The sequence below is a fragment of the Mustela lutreola genome, chromosome 2 (assembly GCF_030435805.1).
Source record: "Mustela lutreola isolate mMusLut2 chromosome 2, mMusLut2.pri, whole genome shotgun sequence".
Classification (NCBI taxonomy): Eukaryota; Metazoa; Chordata; class Mammalia; order Carnivora; family Mustelidae; genus Mustela; species Mustela lutreola.
Window position 1 is genome coordinate 221,104,856 of NC_081291.1, and position 18,569 is coordinate 221,123,424.

Here is an 18,569-nt window from a genome sequence, read left to right on the forward strand (position 1 = left end):
GTGGTTTTCTTGTTATTTTTTCTCTGGTTTTGATATCAAGGTGGAATGTGGTGGTGAGTATTCACTGCAATACTCTGAGACAGTTGGTAAAGAATTAGTATTATTTATTTAAGGATTTGGTGCAATTTCCCAGTGAAGATTTCTGGCCTAGAATTTTCTTTGTGAGAATATTTTTAACTACAAATCTCATGTTCTTCAATAAGTACAGAGGTACTCAAGTTATCTGTTTCTTCTTGAGTGAGCCACATTATTTGGGGGTGCACAAAGGAAAACAGTAGTTTTCTACTACTTTCCTTAAACTACTGATTTCCTTTATGTTCCCCCCAGTACTCCGAGTGCATTGTACTCTGGTCATCAAACGTGTGGTCGTTTTCCCCCACTTCAAGCAGTTATCTGCAGTACCAGCTGGTGGTTGGATCTACAGTTCAACTTGATTCTGATATACCTACTTGAAGATGGCCTCAGACTCTGCAGGTTAAGGGCTTTAGTTTCACAAGACTTTCCACCACCACACCCCTGCCAATTTCACATACCAATCACAAGTCCCAGATTGTCATTATACTTCTGACCGATTGCCTGTAAACCAGAGTTCCCATGCACCCCTCTTTGGGTTTGGTTATTTGCCAGAATAGCTCACAAAATTCAGAGCAACACATTTTCCAACTCGTTATAAAAGAATACAGTAAGGGGGGAGGGGCACCTGGGTGGCTTAGTGGGTTAAAGCCCCTGCCTTTGGCTCAGATCATGATCTCAGGGTCCTGGGATCAAGCCCCGCATCGGCTTCTCTGCTCAGCAGGGCACCTTCTTCCCCACCCCCTTTCTGTGTCTGCCTCTCTGCCGACCTGTGATCTCTGTTTTTCAAATAAATAATTAAATCTTTAAAAAATTAAAAAAAGAAATAAAGCTGAGATACGTCCACCCATGCATCAAATGTGTAATATAATCACACAAACGTCTGTTTGTGCATATGTGCATGTATTTCAACTGGGTATTGTTCTGGGGGGGGAATTGCACAGATACCCTCAACTTCTGTGATCTCCTAGAGGAACTTATAAGACTCAGGAACAGCTAATACTTACAGATAAGGTTTATTACAGCAAAAGACAGAACAAAAGTTTCTGTATGGTCTGCTGGTGGTGAATTCTCAATTTACTTTTCTCTGAAACACCTTTATCTCATCATCCTTGCTGTAAGATTTTCCCAGGTAGTGTTTCAGCCCAGACAGAGACCGTTCCATTGTCTTCTGGCTTCCATTGTTTGTCTTGAGAGTCAGTGAACAATTGAATTGCTGATATGATGAAAGTAATGGCCTTTTTCCCCCCTCTCCGACTGTCTTTCAGCATCTGTACCCTGTTTCTGTTGTTACTGCTTTATTTTCTTTGGGGCTCATTGGGCTTCTTAAATACGTACAAATCAGAGTTCTTCATCACATTGAACAAATTCTCTGCCATTTTCTCTTCTGCCCCACTTACCTTCTCCTGAGCACCTGAGACCCCTACAAACATATGTCAGATCTTATTACTATGTTCTCAGTAGCTTTCAGTCTGTTTTGTATTCTCCATCTTTGTATCTTTCGTTGTAGACAGACCTATTTTCCTCTGAGCTGTGGCTCAGTTTACAGATCTTCTTCTGTGCCTGATCTGCTGTGAATACCCTCCACTGACTACCAACTGTGCTTGTCACATTAATTTAGATTTAGAGCTTCATTTAGAGCTTCTAGCCAGTTTGAAATGTTTTGCTTTTACTTACTGTCTTCATTAGTATTTTAAGTATAGTTACTTTGAAATATTTTGGATAAATGAGGTATTAGCTGGTCTCTTCTTTTTTGAGGATTTTTGCTTGGTATAAACCAGGGACTTAGAATCATTAGCAGAATAGAATGGTCTGAATAAATGTTAAAGACTGAGATTTAGGGGGACCCACCTGGTTGACTTAAAATCTGGCTGCTGTTATTCAGCTCTGATCTATTTCTGGTTCATTCTTATTTTTGAGATTCAACCATTTTTTTACCCCAACCCAATAGATTGGAAGATTTAACATGGCCTTCCCTTTGGTGGGCCTGGTCTTCCAACTTTTATCCCCCAAGCCTCACCTCACATGGTTCTCAAAAGTGCTACTCATCTCCTTTGATACTTTTTCTGGAATTAGTTAGCAAATGCTCCTGAGGCAAAATAACTTCATTTGCTGGGCTCACCCCCTTGAAACTCAGTATTCCCCCACATCCTGGCTTCAGTGCTCTTTATTTCCTTGTGAAGTCTCCAATACAGTCTAGTAGGTACTCTTTAAATCCCATTTTTAAATTTTTCTCTATGAGAAGTTAGGTTCAGATCACCCCCACTTTCCATTATCATAAATGGAACTTTCTTTTTCTTTTTCAAAATATTATAGAATATTCTCTAAAGTTGTCAAAAAGCTACTCTTCCAAAAAGGACTCATACTAGAAAGCCCCCAGGGGAGTTTAGATAAATGTGTTAAGAGCAGATAGAAAATGACAGTGCTGTAGCCACTATTCTGAAGCATGGGAAAAGGAGGAAAACTTTCAAATTCTTTTTGTGACACTAGCAAAACCCTGACTCTAAAACCTGATGGGGGTGTCAGGCACCTGAGGGGCTTAGTCAGTTGAGTGTCTGCCTTCGGCTCAGGTCATGATTTCAGAGTCCTGGGACCAAGCCCCACATCAGGCTCCCTGCTTAGCAGGGAGTCTGCTTCTCCTTCTGACTTTCTCCCCTCTCATGCTCCCTCTCTTTCTTAACTAAATAAATGAAATCTTGAAAAAAAAAAAAAAACTTGACAGAAGGGGCAAACACACACAAAATTCTAGAATCTTTAATAATAAATACCACCTCCAGGAAAGTCAGTCTTCTTACTGGTTTTAGGTCACAATTCATTTGAAGTTGGCCCTATTCTCCAACTTAAAAGTGAAAATTAAGTGAAATAATAGGAAGTATTTATTTGAGGAGGTAAACTGTCTTCCATTTTGTGGCTTGATGAAAGGATCACCAAGAGTCCAACCAGGCCTCTGTCAGTATGGGGAAAGAGAGTGTATACATGGGGAGCAGACTTGGGTGAGATCCATGCCCAACTGATCGACCTCTTATGACTTCCTGTAAGATGGAAAATGAATGCTTAGGAGGTGGTGGAAGAGTGTGAGAAAATATTTGTAAAGAGCCTGTGCTCAACAAATCCTAGATTTTCCTGTCTCCGGCCATTTGTCTAGATTGTAGGAGTAAGAGCAGCTTCCGTGTTCCCCAAGGGACTGATTCTGTAGAAGCTTGGGGGTGGGTATGTGTGGAGCAAGGATGAGGGTGACTTTCAAGGGATCTGAGCCAAGGCCCGTGCATCTCTTCGAGGAAATGGCAAGTGCCAGTGATAGGGACCAGCGTTCTGCCAAGAGAAGGGCTTATGGAACAGGGAGCCCTACTCATTGCTTAGTAAGACAGGGATTCTTTGACTGACTCTTATTTACATTTCAGGCTCATGGGAGAAAAGACTAGAAATATTGGAAGAGGAATAAATATTGCCATTGTCAATTGTGAGTTATTAAATGTTTTCTTTTAAACTTCCCTAAAGTTTCCACGGTTGGATTTTCAAAGATACCTTGGGTTTTCAATGATTTTTGCAAATGATCTAGTCTGGGATTCTATTTTAATGCATTTTAAAATTCTTTGATTATTTTTATAATACCTCACTTTACAGGTTATTTGTGGTTCCTGGAAAAAAAAAAGAAAAAAGTCAGGGGCTCCTGGCTGGCTCAGAAGAATGTGTGACTCTTGAACTCAGGGTCATGTGTTTGATCTCCATGTTGGGTGTAGAGATTACTAAACACAAAGTTTGTTTTTTAAAATAGTCTAATAGGCCTTTAAGAAAACAGTAAAGGACCAGCAGAAGGCAGGGGTCAAGTTAAGCAGGCTGTGAGGGCACAGACCATTCTGGAGTTGCTCTTGGATTCCACCCTGCAGAGGGTGAGGCTAGAAGCCGGTTTCCACCTCTGTGAGAAAAGGCCAATTAGGGCCTCAGGGGAGCAAGTCTTGGCCTATTCTTAGGCCTGGGAAAGACATCCTGTCACAGCTGCCACCAGAGGCCCTTTACCAGGAGACCTGTCAGAGGTTTTGGGAAAGGGCTTTGTGTGCTGTGACTGAGAGCACGTGGGGTGCATGGTCCCCTGACCACGGGGCTGTGGGAACCGAAACAAAAACACCTGCTCTGAGAATCCCATTGGAAAACCTAAAGTCCGAAGCAGAGGGGGCTGAGGTGGGTGCTCTGGGGTTCCTGTGGGAGAGGCAGGGCAGCAGGACAGAGCAGAAGGTCCACCTAGCTGGCAGTCGGCAGGAGGACCGTTCTAGAACTGCTGACCAGGCCAAGGAGTGCCGTTTTGAGCACCATGGTGCCACAGATGGGCCCTGAGTCCACTGAATGTTCTTTTTAAAAACCATTTCTTTTATTTTCAGATGTGACTGGGAAAGCGATAGCATCACGGTATTTTGATATGTTTGAAGGTGGTAAGAAAACTCTTTTCCTATGAAAACGAATTAGAAGCATGAAGATAAAAAGACACAAATCAAAGTGTCAAACATTCTTAGTTGTCTACTAAAACAAGGTGCCAGAAGCTCGTAGGAGTATTCTAGAACAGTCTGACAGAAGCCCTCTTGTCTCTTAATTGAGTTCATATGATCAAGTTTGAAGGCATTATCTAGAACATGTCTTCTCGGGTCACACTTGTCCTGGGCCTTTTATTTTTGTTGCTTCATCAGATAATAAGAGAAAACATTTTTTAAATCAAACGTATATAAAGCAATGGAATCAGCCTCCAGGCCTGGACATCATTATTCCCGTCCTGTTTGTGGTGCGCCTCTGCACTCCGCGCACACGTCCCGGAACAGGCGGCGCACGTTCTCCTTCCGTGGCCTCCAGTCTGGGCACTGGGCTTGAGTGCAGAGGTCAGTCAGGTTATGGCAGCCCCTTTTATTTTTATCAAACAGTAAGAATTATTAAAAACAAGGCTTTATAAAGAGAACAGAGTAATAAGAAATGTCTGGACACACTTACAGGAACTGTGCATTTTTACTCTGTAATTAAGGTGAGCACCGCCCAGTGGGAAATAATGGGGCTTGAGATCAGCTTCCTGTTGTTGCTGTGAGGCCCAGATACGTCCCTCAGCAAAGACTTGCCACACTCAGTCTGGTCTGCAAGTCTGATTTCTGGCCCCCTTCTGCAAGTTGGTGTCCTGGGACCCCTCTGCAGTGGTTGTCGCTGGCCTCCGGTTAGAGTCATAGGATCCTCACGATGTGCTCGTGTCCCTCGCCTCTGTGGGTCCCAGCCTGGAGCCCAGCGGCCATCCACTCACTAGTGGAGACGAGCTCCAGGAATTAGAAGATTCAGAGGACACAGCAGCTAAGCCCAGAGGAGGCACAGCGTCTGGGGGAGCAAGCAACAGGGACCTAAAGCAGATTTGCATTGACCTGACAGATAACTCTGGACCGATGGTGACCTTCATTCAGAGTGCACCTCCCAAGTCCCTGCTCTTCATGGTGACCCAGGACGACGGTGCAAGCAGGTGAGCGTGGACGGACTCTCCCCTGTGGCAGAGACAGGGGAAGCCGGCTGGAGCAAGGGGCTTTCTTAAGGAAAAGGAAGGGGAGCCCATCACAAAGTGGACTGTGTTCAGTCCTAGATGCTAAGGAATATTCTTGGGAGCAAGAAAGAACTGCCACGGACCCGGATTTGGACAGAAAAGCTACACTCAGGGTGGGACTTACAGAAATAGGAAAGGAAATCGGGAAAGACTTCTCTATATGAATAGCAACTGATTGAAAAGGAAACACACGCACACACACCCCTTCCTGTGGGAGGAAGTTGGTCTGGCCCCCGTGTAGCTCGGAAGCTTGCTCTTCTGAGTAAACACTGGTGTGTTCACTGCCAAACTTCCATGAGCCTTCCACGAACCCCAGAGTACTTCTGTACCCTGTAAGTCTGGCTCCTGAACAAGGCATTCCCCAAATTTATTTGGCCTCGGATCCTATTTTTAATGGGGCATCTCATCAGACAGAAGCTATCTGATACACGCTTGGAAAAATTCCGATTTAACTCGGGAACATCTCAGCCCATTTTTTTTCTTTCCCTTTCTGCCTCCTCCGTTCGCTTACTCTAAGTCGCCTGCTCTGACAATGGTGGCGTTGTTTTAGGGTTTTCTTTCTTTGGTGATACCGACCTTTCTGAAAACGAAAGGGACTGTTTTGACCTGTTCTTTCACCTTTCGCCAACTTCTGCCTCCTTTTGTGGTGAGTGAACAGGAGGGGCAGCCAAGACCAAAACCGACACTGGCTGAACAGAAAGTGTGATTGGATCCCAAGACACAGGGCTTCTGAGAATTAAGAATTAAAGCTCTGTGCCCAAACCTGAGGCTCAAAGAGCCCCTGATGTGGCCGTATGTTTAACTAGAAATTTGACGCCCTCCCGCTGGACGCCCCAGGAGGAGGTGGGTTGCTCTCGAAGCCTCTTTGCTAGGACAACGGCGGTGTGACACACCGAGGTCCCCACGGGGACATTCACACGCCTTTCCTCTCTCCCCCCAGGCTGAAGGAGGACGCCAAGAAGGTCATAGAAGCCCTTGGAAGTAAACAAATCAGGAGCATCCGGTTCAGGTCCAGCTGGGTGTTTCTCACAGCAAAAGGCTTCGAGCTTCCTGCAGAAATTCAGAGAGAAAATGTGAGTGCTTTTAAATGTCACTTCCCACAAGTGGTTAGTGTAGGACACCCTGTAATTTCTAAGGTTGTGGGCTGGTGATGGCTCCTGGTCCCCAGGACATTCCTGCACGAAGTGCGTGCCACACGGGGCCACACGGAGCCGGCTGCCTGGGTTTGAACCCTGGGTTCGCTCGTGGGAATGTGCCTGGGACTCTGCATTCCTGAGTCCCGGGCGAATGGCGGTAGGGGCCTGATCCGTCGTTGTAAGTAAAATAGTCCATCATACGAGGGTTGTAGACCTTGCCCGTTACATCAGGAAAAGGCACTCGACTGAAGCTCACGCTTCCCAAATCTCTTTAAAAATAGACAGTTCCTCATGGGCTGTGGGTCCCGCCTTCCGTCACGGGTCAGCCAGCATGGGCTGGGGCAAGCCTCTCGGGCCCTTGCCTGTGTTCGGAGACCGGTGACGGCGCCGGGTGATGGGCTCACCCGGCCTGTGTGTGCAGGTTCTGAAGACACGGGATAAACCCAGCTCGCGGCACTGCCATGGCTCAAGCCGGCTTGCTTTTAAGCCCCCATCGTGTCCCCTTTATGGAAGAGTAGAAAGAGCAAGAGAATCAAGTTGTAATGAATTAATTTGGTCGCCTGTGAAAATTGCAACTGAGCACTGGTGAACGTCAGAGTCCCCAGCCGGCGCCTCTGGGGACGGTCACATGGCCCCTTTGGGAGACACAGCTCTTTGGGAGACAAGACAGCTCCCAGGAGAGGAAGGAGCAGTCGCATGACCATGGAGCGAAATCACCGACTCTTCCCAGGGAAAGGCTTCCTCTCCTGGAGCCAGAAACTCGGAGGAGACAGAGGCTGGGCACCCTCAGCCAGGGCGAGTGGCTGCTTCTGACTTCAGGCTGGGACCCCTGGTCTTGGTCCTGGTCCCCTCCTGGCACCGTGTGCTGTGGCTGTGGGTCTGGGAAGGGAGACAGACGGAGGCAGACCGCGGCTGGGCCTCTCCTTGTTGGCAGGATCCCCTCGCAGGGGAAGGGGGCCGGGGGAGGTGGGAGGTCAGTGTGGCCGCGCGAGCAGGTGACTCATCGCCGGCTCCCAGGGGCGCCCCGCAGCCCCTCTGAAGCCCCCCAGACGCAGCACTCTGGAGGCTCCGAAATCAGGCTTGTTTAACACGCGTCGACAAAAGCACGTTTCCCCTTGTGACTCTCGCGTGCTTTCGTGGACCGAGCCAGTCGTGCAGGACGTGTCGGGAGCGTCTACTCGGTGCTCTAGCGTGGACTTCTTGGTACTAGTGACTGGGTCTGGACACCACCCAGTGTACCGGCAGGACCTCAGACACATGTCCCAGTGAGAGACATGCCCCGGGCTCTGTGTGGTAGCACCGTCTGGACCACACGGCATAGTGCGCTAAGTCAGGCACAGCCAGGGGCCGGGGCTTGGCGTCCTGTGTCAGATTTGCCAGGGGCCACGAGTGATCCCATGCAAACCGCTTGACCTCCATGGGCCTGTCTGCTGCTCTGGGCAATGGGTTGAAATCTAGGTAGCTCCTCAGGGCCCGGCGGCTCTGACGGGGAGATGCACCCCGCAGACCCGTGGCCTTCATCAGGCTGACCCCGCCGATTAAGACAGCATGCCTCTCCTCGGCCCTTGTATGATCAGCAGCAGTCTGGCCCTTTAAGGATCTCCCGGCTTCTTCCGCTCAGCTGTGTGGTCTTGGGAAAGTTACTCAGCCTCTCTGTGCCTCAGAATCCTCTCTCAGGAGAAAGGAATAAAGACCACGCCTGCCTACCGCGGAGTAAGTGTGACCACACCTACCACACCTGAAGAGTACTCAGTACTGAGAATAGTGTAGAGTCCTGGAATCCAGAGCGACTTTGCAGGCCACCAGAGCAGGGTGGGGCCTGGCGGGTGATTCTGATGCACGGGAAGGGTTGGACCCATTGTCCTGATAGAGGTCCCAATCCCCTGTGCCCCTCCCGGCTTCCCCCTAACATCACCTTCTGCCACCCCCCTCCAGTTGCGTTACCCCGTGCTCTCCTTCCTCCGCGCTCCCACCTCCCTGGGGGCCTCTCCCCGCCAGCCGCGGGTCGGGAGGCAGCCAGAGCGCAGGCCAGGCCCCGAGGAAAGTGCTGCCCTCCCTGCCATGCCTCTGGGGCCCCAGGGGGTCCTCGCTATCGGAAAAGCCTAGAGTGAGGAGCAGCTCTAACGTCTCAACAGCCAGCTTCCCTGTCAATGTTCCACTAAGATGTTTAAAATAAAATTGATTTGAATCGCAAAGTAGCAATGGCCCTCGCTTCCTTATCTTCTCTCTGAGGAGAGTGAGCTTCTGAAAGGGGAGAAATCAAGGGCAGAGTGGGCGTCCGAACGCTGCCCTGGGCTTAGAAGACCGGCGTCTCGGAGCAGGGGAGCTACGGGAATTTCAGGAAAAGGCCTGTCTCGCCTGTACGTGTGTGTTGGTCTCGGTCGTTCCAAGAGTAGGAGGATGAGACCTGAGTGCTGTGGGCGGTGCTGGTGGGAGCTGTTAGAGCCGTGGCTTAGGGACACGAAAGGGGCTTTGCTCAGATGCTGACTGAGGCCTGAGCCGGGGCAGGGCCTCAGGGGCATCTCACCCAGAGAGCGAGTCGAGCACTACTGGGGAATCAGTACGCCTTCCTGTTTGGGGTGTGCAGACTTCCTGCTGGACTTCCCAGGGGTGGTGTTTGGCTGTGTGGGGCGGGCCTTCCCAGCCCTGGCTGGTCCCCAGCCACTATCCCCACCCTGCCCCTCTTGGCTCCCAGAGCCAGCTTCCCAGGCACAGCTCGCAGGTCACCCGCACGTTCAGAAGCCTTCACCAGCCCCACTTACCCATCGAACTGAATTTTAAAATGTAAGAGACTTGCTTTGTTTCACACTACCCAGGGAGGGGTCAATACAAAGTTGTTCCACGTTCCTGTCCCAGCTTAAAGGGAAACTGTCCCCATGTCCAGAGCCCCAGGCATCCTGCAAGTGGAAGAGGAGGAAGGCCTTGAGTTTCTTGCAGCACACCCCCAGAAGAAAAGCGAGGGCATCCACATCATGAGCCCGAGGAACACCTGAGAGAAGCTTCTGCTGGCAGCTCGCGTCGCTGTGCCATTGAAAACCCGGCTGACATCAGCATCCTAACCTCCGTGAATCCCCAGCCAGGGCACTGGGCTGCAGTGGGCTGTTGCCAGTCACCTCCCTCCTGGAGCCCTCCAGGAAACCTTCCAGGAGCCCAGACTTGGGTGGTAACTGATCGCAGGGCTGACCACCAGCCCGTCACAGAGGCGTCTTGCACTAACCTGCCCTCCATCGCTCTGTGGAGCACAGACTCTCCCCTGCACACCGTGGACATCGCCATTCCTTGCAGCAACAGTGGAGCTCCCTCAGGGGGTCCGAAGTGGAGGACGCTGGCCTGGGAAGTTCTGCGCATGCGTGCCACCGTTTCCTGGGTGCGCCCGCGGGCGGTCGTGTCTTACTTCACAGAGATGCTGACAAGGTTGCAGAGAAGAACAGGCCAGCGCTGGAAAGGCCGTGACCAAGGAGGGATTTCAGGGCGCACTGCTCCAGCTCCTGACTGACGGCTGAACTTGAAGGTGCAGGCTCATCAAGGACAAGCAAGTGTGCGCTGGGCCTGGTCAGCACTTCCCTCCCGAAGACTCAGTCGGGTGCGGAAGGCTGGTTGGCTGCTCCCGCTGCTCAGGCCATGGAAGGGGTAGGAGCAACCACTGAGTGGCCCTAAGCTGCTCCTCCACAGAGGCAACGCGATAGAAGTAAGATTGATGGAAAATAAACAGTGTCTAAAAAATAATAAAGTAAAAATAAAGCGTTAGAGGCTGATCCAGTGTTCTAAAGGAGGAGGAATCTGAGACCTACAGACTTAGACATAAAGGAGATAGAAGCCTGAAGCAGCACAGCCTGAATCCAGACCTAGACATTCTCGCCCTGAGCTTGGTGACTGGAGGACTGTGATGTCACGTGCCTGAGCCTCCTTGTCTTCGCCCTGAACTGTGGGTGGTCAGCCTGGCCCACTCGGTGTACTCAGCCCGGGATCATCTTTAACATCACCTCCCGCGGTCTCCGTCTTAGTCCCTGGCAGTCTGGAACCAGACCAGTCTGGAACCCTTCTCTTAGCAGCCCAGCCAGTCCACTCCTACTCTGATTTCCATGCTGCAATGCCCCACACGCCGGCGAAGCCGCTACCCCTCCACTTGGCTCTCCTCCACACATGACAGAGCTTTCCCATGCGGGGCCTTTGAGGAATGGGTCATGTTCTCAACCAGTGAATAGCCAGACGACTGGATATCCATATGCTGAAGAATGAATTGGGATCCCAACCTCACACCATATACAAAAATTCAGTTAAAGTGGATCAAATAACTAAAGGTAAAAACTAGAACTACTGAACTCTCAGAAGAAAACATAGGCATAAGTCTTTGTGACCCTGGGTTAGACACAGTTTCTCTGATAGAATAGCAAAAGCACAGAGGACAGAAGAAAGCACAAATACTATCCAGAAACTGAAAAGGTAACCCACAGAATGGGAGAACATATATGCAAATGAAGGACATGTATCCAACATATATAAAGAACTCTTACAACTCAATAATAAAATGACAACCCAATTTTAAAATAGTCAAAGGATCTGACTGGGCCATTCTTCAAAGACAGATAGATGGCCGATAAGCCCATGAAAAGATGCTCCTCGCTAGCCATTAGGAAAATGCAAATAAAACCCAGTGACTCACTAGGATGACTGTAATACCAAAGACCTACTAAGAAGTATGGACAAGGATGTGGAGAAATTAGAACCCTCATACACTGCTGGAGGACATGTGATATACAACTGCTTTTGGGTAACATTCTGGTAATTCCTCAAAAAGTTAGACATACAGTTACCAGATAACCCAGTAATCCTACTTATCAATATTTAGCCAATAGAATGAAAACATATGTTCATCCAAACACTGGTAAGTGAATGTTCATAGCAGTATTACCCACAATAGCCAAAAAAAGGGAAAACAACCCACATGTCTAATTAACAGATTAAAAATGTATAATAAAATATGGTGTACCCATTCACGGGACTATCATGCAACCGTATAAAGAGACGACATGCCGATCTATGCTACAACATAGGTGAACCCTCAAAATATGCTAAGTGAAGAAAAACCAACACACAAAAAACAAATATTGGTATGATTCTGTCTGTATGAAATTTACAGAAAGACAAAATCTGGAGAGACAAAGTAGATGAGTGGCTGCCTAGAGCTGTGGACAGTGGAGTGACCACTGACAGGTATGCCCCTGCTTGTTCAGGGGACTAGAATGTTTGAAAGTTGGTTGTAGTGATGGTGGCGTATCTCTGTGAATACTAAAAACCATTGAATCCTATGCTTAAATGGGTTAATTTTATAGTATGTGAATTACCTCTTCGTAAAGCTGTTACATAGAAAGGAATATAAAACTAGAATTCCACAGTTCCATAACAATGCAAATTATCCCTCTTTTGTATCAGGCTAAGGTGCTCTGTTACTGTGCAAACATCGAAGATATGAAGGGTTAAAGCCCAGTCAGTATGAACACACATTTGCTGAGTAAGGGCCGCGACAGTTTCCCTCAAAAAAATACTCCCCTAAACCCAGAGAATTGAAAATTAAACCTTTGAGCTATGCTGTCCAGTATGGCGGCTTCTAGCCAAATTTGCATTTATATTTACCTTTATTTAAATTAAATAGAATTTAAAATCAGGTTCATCAGTCTCACTAGCCACATTTTAAGTACTCATGAATGCGACGTGGCAGATGGCTACTCTGCTGGACAGCATGGACGCTAGAACATGGCCTCATTGCAGAAAGTTCTATAACTTCATTAACACCTGGTTCAAATATTATTAAGAAGCACATTGAGGGGAAAAAATCAAGTATCCAGAGTAGGTTAGAGCAAATCCCGTTCTAGGAAATGATTCTCTTTATATGACTTTGCTAGTAACTGACACGTTAAATATTTGTTGAAAAGATTAGTGGCTAAATAAAATTCTTCTCTTTTCTTCACACAGATCAACCACTCTGATAGCACAAGGAACAGATACTCTGGCTGGCCGGCAGAGGTGCAGATAGAAGGCTGCATACCGAAACCACCGAGCTAACGTTGCACACACCCCTAATAAACGTGTAATGTGTAGACCCGTGTGGTGTGGTGTGGCCTGGCCCAGGAATCTTGGCCGACAGTCAAGATTTGATGAGCATTTGAGGGCTCCTTCAAGCGAGCCATGTTTGCTGTATCCAGTCCTGGCACACAGTATGTTTATGCCAGAATTTCTCTAATGAAGGCATTCCTGAGCAGGAAGACTGAAATGGATGGGGATGGTGAGGGGAGGCGGGGATGTGCCCTGGGAAGGAGAGGCTGGGGGAAGCAAGCCCCGTTTGTCGGGGGACAGAGCCACGTGGGATTGGACCTATGCATGTACCCTAAGACACAGCGACGAAACACACCCTCCTTCCGGGCTGTCCTCTCCTAGGACACTGAACGCGGTCAGAGGGCTTGGCAAAGCTGCCTTAGTCCGCTCCCACTGAGCCCTGGGGGTCTGTGAGCTTACTCATCCACCCTGCAGGTCTGGGCACGTCTGCCTTCCAGCAGGAGCACCACCACAGTAGCGAAGAAGACCCAGACGAACACAGGGATGCACTCCACGGGGCCGGCAGGAGGAGCCCCGGCAGGCCCAGTAAGCTCTGCTCTCAAGAGGACAGCTAGATACCCTGCAATTCCCAGGAACACATCGTTAGATCCAAGTGTCCAAGATACCCAGGCTTGGTGAAGGACGTCCAACGACGCCTCTGATCTGGGGTTCAGGCAGCCACCCTGTGGCCAAGCATCCATTCTAACACCACTCTGGGCCTGGCTCTGAGGTCGAGTTGGGGGTCTTGCCTCCCGGAGCCTCCAGCACTTCAGGTGGAAGGGGAGGACTTGGGACGGGTGAATGTGTGCGAGCATCCTTATCAGGAGGACGCCTTTCAACAACCAGCAGCACCTGGCACTTTGAATGTCAGCACCCTTCAAAGTGGCAAACCACCCCTGGCTTGGTGACTTACTGTGGCACTGATTTCTTCTTCATTTGGCATGTGAGTCGCAGATCAGCCAGGCTTGGCCGCGGGGTGCTGGGAGCCAGGCCAGAGGAGGGTCCCTGTAGGCACACAGTCAGAAGGAGCAGGAATCCCAGATGCCCCCGAGCCCCTGGCAGGACACACATGGGTGAACCCTATGCCCTGCAGCCCATTGCCGGGTGGTATCAGGGGTATCAGCCATGCGGGCACAAGGGGGCTGTCCTCCCACAGGCAGGGGTGAGTGTGAGCGGGCACACACTGACCCTGCAAGCCAGGCTGACGAGCTCTGGGTCTCTGGCCCCAGGAGGATCTGGTGCCTGCTGGCCCGAGGCCCTGAGCAGTAGTCCCTCGGGGAGCCAGGGCCTCTCTGCAGCGGAGTCTGCAGACCACCAGCGAGGCACGTGACTCAGGCCCCATTATGGACTAAATTCTGCCCCTGCAAGATTCCTAAGTTGAGATCTTAACCCCTGGGACCTCTGAAGGTGCCCCTATTTGGAAATGGGGTCATCACAGGGAGAGCAAGTTAGGGGGAGTCGGGTGGACCTCGAGCCAGGGTGACCGCGTCCTTATGCGAAGGGGGACGTGGACACGGAGCAGAGGCAGAGGTCCGGGTGACGTTTCCACAAGCCAGGAAGCCAAAGATGCCGGCAAACCCCTAGAAGCCTGGGGAGAGGCCTGGAGCAGACAGATGCCTCCTCCCCATCCCCAGCCCGCGGAGGGCGTGCAGGCCGGCCAGCGCCTCAGACTTCTGGCCTCCGACTGAGGGAGAGCAAATGTCTGCTGCTTAGGTAACCGGGACTGTGGGGTGTGGTATGGCCTCCCCAGAGGACACGGCTTCTGTTCCCTTCCGGTGCTAAGCTCTGGCACCCATAGACCCTTCTGGGCTAAAGAAAGGAGGAGGGAGCCTACCGTGGTCCGGCCGGAGTGATCATTTTCTCTGACCTCAGTTCACCTCAGGACCTCCTGGCCGAGCAGGTCCCAGACTTCTGTTCCGGGATGGGAGGCTCTGGGGCCGCCCCCGCCCTGAGACAGTGCTGGGACCCCTCGGGCTCCCGGGGTCTCCCCCACCCCGCCCCGGGAGCACCTGTTTGCTGTGTCCTGTTTGCTGTCGACGAGGGCACCGAGTATGGGCGCGTCTGAGCCTCTGGGGACCAGCCCCCGAGAGAGCCCCGGACCTGCCCTCACGCATCTCTGACGCTGACCCAACACAGAGCTTCCTGAGAACGCCCTCCTCAGCCCTGACCTGGGCCATTGTAGTCCCTCCATCAGGCTTACGTCTTCTCCCCAGACTTTCATTTTCCTCCATTACCTAGTGTGGCCGCCAGCGGGATGGTTTCCACAACGTCGGCACAGAGATCTCTGGCCTGGGTCACTGCTGGGGCCCTGTGGGCCCTGCCACCCGTTCTCTTCGGGCAGCTCTGGCTGTACGTTCCTGAAAGCTTCTGCCTCCCAGCGCGCACTGGGGAGTTCGCCGCAGAGAGCAAGGCCCGCAGAGGGATGGCTGTGTGACAAAGTCCTCCCCTGCGCTGGGGACCGCTGCCTCCCTGAGGAGCGCCCTGTCCCCCACCGCCCCAGCTGTGTCCCCCCCTTACCGGGAAGCCCCTTCGGGCCCCTCTGTGGGAGGGGTTGGGGTTCTGGGTTCTGTGAGGACGGGGTAGCTGGGAGTGTGAGACGGCGGGGGCTGGGGGCTGCGGGGACAGTTGGAGCTCAGAGGACCCTGGTCCCCAGAATGTGCATCCCCAAGAGTGAACTTGACCTGAACCGCGGACTCTGGGTCATGAGGGGTCAGTGCAGGCTTGTCAACTCCTGGGACAAAGATACCACTCTGGGGGGCTGTCCATCCCGGGGGAGGCGACGCACGTGCTGGGGCAGCGGGAAATGGGGAACGTCTGTGACTTCCCCTCAGTTTTGCTTTGAACCACACCGCTGTCAAATATAGTCTAGTAAAAACAACGAAAAGCTGCTGATGACAGATGACACAGGTGGACAACCAGCCCTGAGCGTCCTAGGGACCCAGCCTGCCTTCCCAGGGCAGAGCAGGGGTGAGCTCTCCCTGGAGGAGGGCAGACCCCGCCCCTCCCTAGGGTGAACGGGGGTGGGGGTCCCCACACAACCCCACTCCCACCTCCCGCAGCATTTCCATTACCAAGACGCCTCTGACTCTGCACACCCCAAAGCAGAACGGAGAGCTTGTTCCTGACCTGCTCCTGACCGCGAACAGGGTGTCCGCCGCTGGAATGCCCCAGCCCCGGGGAGGACTCCTCCCGCCCTGCTCACTCTGCCCTCCCTGGGGCCGGACATCCCTGTGCTTGAGGGCTTGACGCGACGTGCCTGTGCCCAGCCCGCCCCGTGCGGACCCCCTGCTAGTCCTCAGGCCCATCCTGACCCAAGGGCCCAGTGTAAGCCTCCCTGGAGAGGTGGGGCCCAGAGATGGAGGAGGCCGCGGTCTCTGACCTTGCAGAGCCCCCACCCCCGCCCCGCTACTGCGCCCCACCACAGCACATACCCCCGCACCCCTGCCGGGCCTCGGTCTCCACAGATCCCTCCATCTCCTTAATCTTGAGCAGTCCTCATGGCGTCATTTGTACACTTGAGAATGCCAGATTGGAAGGAGAGGGCCGCTGGACGGGGGGGTGGGGGGGGCACCCTGGGTCCAGGGGGCTGGACCCTTTGAACACACCTGTTGGCATCCCACGGAGACTCAGCAGGCCAGCTGGGGGTGCATCCTTACCCCCCACCCAGCGGAGCGGACAGCCTGCCTGGTCTGTGCTTTGATGCTCCTGAGAGTGCTCCCCCCTTGGCTGGGCGTGTCACCATCCTCTGGCTACAAGGACCCTGTCTTGTAGGGTCCGGGGTGGGCTCCCTCCCGGAGAGGCCGCCGGGAGGGGGAACATGCAGGAGGGGGTGCCCTCTGGACCGTAGATGGAGGGCTGCTGCTGCTCTCGCTGAAGATGGGGCCACTCTGCCTGGACGGGGCCTTCGTGATGCCTCTCCTGAAGCCATGAGCACGCCCCAGGACTGTTGGGAAAGACATGGGTGTCGAAACAGAAAAGCATCACACAGCGGGTAAGTGGCCCACTCCCTGCTGGGGTCAGCAACGGACCCCGGATCCTACAGTGCCCAGATCTCCAAGACTATCTCCCCAAGACCTCGAAGGCAAAGGTTCTAATTTTCTTCTTTAAAGGAAAACCTGCCCACAAGGGCAATAAGTAAAATGAATGAACAAAGAATTGCTTGGGATTCTTTTTTCATGATTTATAAACAATGTTTGTTTCGATTTTGGGGAGGATCAGCCGAGGCCCACTTCCTCTTTTTTGTGCAGGCCCGGCATCCTGAGGGCTCCTGAGGTTTCCTGGCAGCTATGCTCTGGTGATGGGCATACCCGACTTGCTTCCACTCCATCACAGAACTGGGGACCTTCAGGACCCTTGGGCACATGTTTGCCCTTTTGCGGGGGACATGACCCAAGACCAGAAGGTCAGCAGGGTCAGGGCTGAGCTCCCAGCTGGGAGCCCCTACAGTCTGGCCTCTGCCCTCTTCCTGGCCCGGCAGAGAGCTCTCCCAGCGCAGGGACCCCCGGGAGTGTGGGGGTGTGCACTGAACAAACAGGTTATTTCAGGGAGCTGCAGAGTTCCCTCCTTCGGGTCTGCAGGTCTTCCCACGGGGAGAGCATGAGGATGGTCAGGGGTGGTTCAGGCGTGCTGCCCTGGGACCCCCTCCGAGCTTTGAGATCACAGACCTGCAGGCACCTCGGTGTGGGAGCCGCACGTGAGGGGCCGAGTCAATCAGAATGAAACCAACTAAGACTAAGACCGTCAGATCCTAGGCTCACTGGCCTCGTTCAGGAGGCTTCGAGCAGCGCAGGTGCCCCTCTGTATTGGACACAAGGAATAGAATGTTGCCATCATCGCGGAATGTCCTAGAGGACGTGCTGCTCTACGTCCCTGGATGTCCACGTTCTTCCTGATACCAGCCTCCCCCGAGAAGCCACCATCCCCGACGCCGATTCTCCACCCCATGCATCTGCCCCCCACCCATGCCCCAGCCCTCCAGGACAATCCTGCTGAGAACTCCAGGGTGAGTCACAGGGTGCCGGGCGGGGGTGGGGGGGCAGCGTGCTGCTTTTTCGGTTTCATTTCTGTGGTCTGGATTTCTGGTTTCATTTCTCTCGGTGATGCTCGGGGGAGTGAGCCACACAGCATATAAAAGGAAGCCAGGAAGGACCGGATGACTCTCCTGGTGCAGGAGCACTTGCGAAGAAGGCAAGAGAGCACCAAGGTAAGGGGGCCCATCCCTCCCCAGGCGGCTGTGCTGGGAGGACCGTGTCCCCACGTCTTTCTGCAGCAGATGCGCCTTTTCAAAGGATTTCCCGGGAACCGTGGCTTGTGCCGGAAGGCAGCAGACAGAAAGACAAGTTTCTGAAGGTGCCCCTTGGGAGATTCGGGGAGGCTTGGTTGGCGCGGGGTGGGGGAGGGGGCACCTGCACGCCCGGGGTGCATTCTAGAGGGCGCGGCTAGTCTGGAGGCACAGGCGGCCCTCCACCCTGAAGCTGACCGAAACCTTGCGGCCACAAAGGGGTGGCTTCTGGGACGCCTCGCTCACACATCCGGGGGTGGGGGGAGCTCTGCGCCCCTGTGATGCTGTGAGTTGTAACAAGGTGAGCTAACGCTTGTCCTCCGGCTGTATATTACATCCCACAGTCAGCAATGCAGTTAACAACACTGTAGTGCGTATTTGAAAGTTGCTTAGAAAGTGGATACTAAAAGTCCTTATCAGAAGAAAA

General features: G+C 52.2%; 2 protein-coding genes and 1 long non-coding RNA gene across 7 annotated transcripts in view; 2 read left to right on the forward strand and 1 right to left on the reverse strand.

Annotated features, from left to right (window-relative positions):
* FAM3B (FAM3 metabolism regulating signaling molecule B) overlaps nt 1–12,866 on the forward strand; it is a 38,374-nt gene extending 25,508 nt beyond the window's left edge. Inside the window, exons 4-8 of one of the 2 annotated variants that reach the window (XM_059164767.1) lie at nt 3,474–3,532; nt 4,449–4,499; nt 5,467–5,554; nt 6,573–6,705; nt 7,190–8,966. In XM_059164767.1, the coding sequence (XP_059020750.1) occupies nt 3,474–3,532; nt 4,449–4,499; nt 5,467–5,554; nt 6,573–6,705; nt 7,190–7,357 (499 nt within the window). In that variant the 3' untranslated portion in view covers nt 7,358–8,966. Of the gene's footprint in view, nt 1–3,473; nt 3,533–4,448; nt 4,500–5,466; nt 5,555–6,572; nt 6,706–7,189; nt 8,967–12,741 lie in introns of those variants that run through there. The other variant, XM_059164768.1, reaches the window with a different exon arrangement.
* Nucleotides 9,527–16,779, reverse strand: LOC131825393 (uncharacterized). Of its 2 annotated transcripts, XR_009351240.1 has the most exons (4): nt 16,467–16,779; nt 13,775–13,866; nt 9,986–10,483; nt 9,527–9,665 (listed from the first exon to the last, which is right to left on the reverse strand). It is a non-coding gene; the product is annotated as an uncharacterized LOC131825393 (long non-coding RNA). The 2 variants fall into 2 exon arrangements; XR_009351241.1 differs by lacking the exon at nt 16,467–16,779 and adding an exon at nt 15,096–15,330 and having other exon boundaries at nt 9,527–10,483.
* A 1,126-nt stretch (nt 16,780–17,905) lies between these two features.
* MX2 (MX dynamin like GTPase 2) overlaps nt 17,906–18,569 on the forward strand; it is a 28,648-nt gene continuing 27,984 nt past the window's right edge. Inside the window, exons 1-2 of one of the 3 annotated variants that reach the window (XM_059164766.1) lie at nt 18,033–18,064; nt 18,150–18,210. Coding sequence is in view for 1 of the 3 variants with exons in the window: in XM_059164764.1 (XP_059020747.1) it covers nt 18,014–18,064 (51 nt within the window). In the remaining 2 variants the exon portion in view is untranslated. Of the gene's footprint in view, nt 18,065–18,149; nt 18,211–18,569 lie in introns of all 3 variants that reach the window. The other 2 variants (XM_059164763.1, XM_059164764.1) reach the window with 2 other exon arrangements.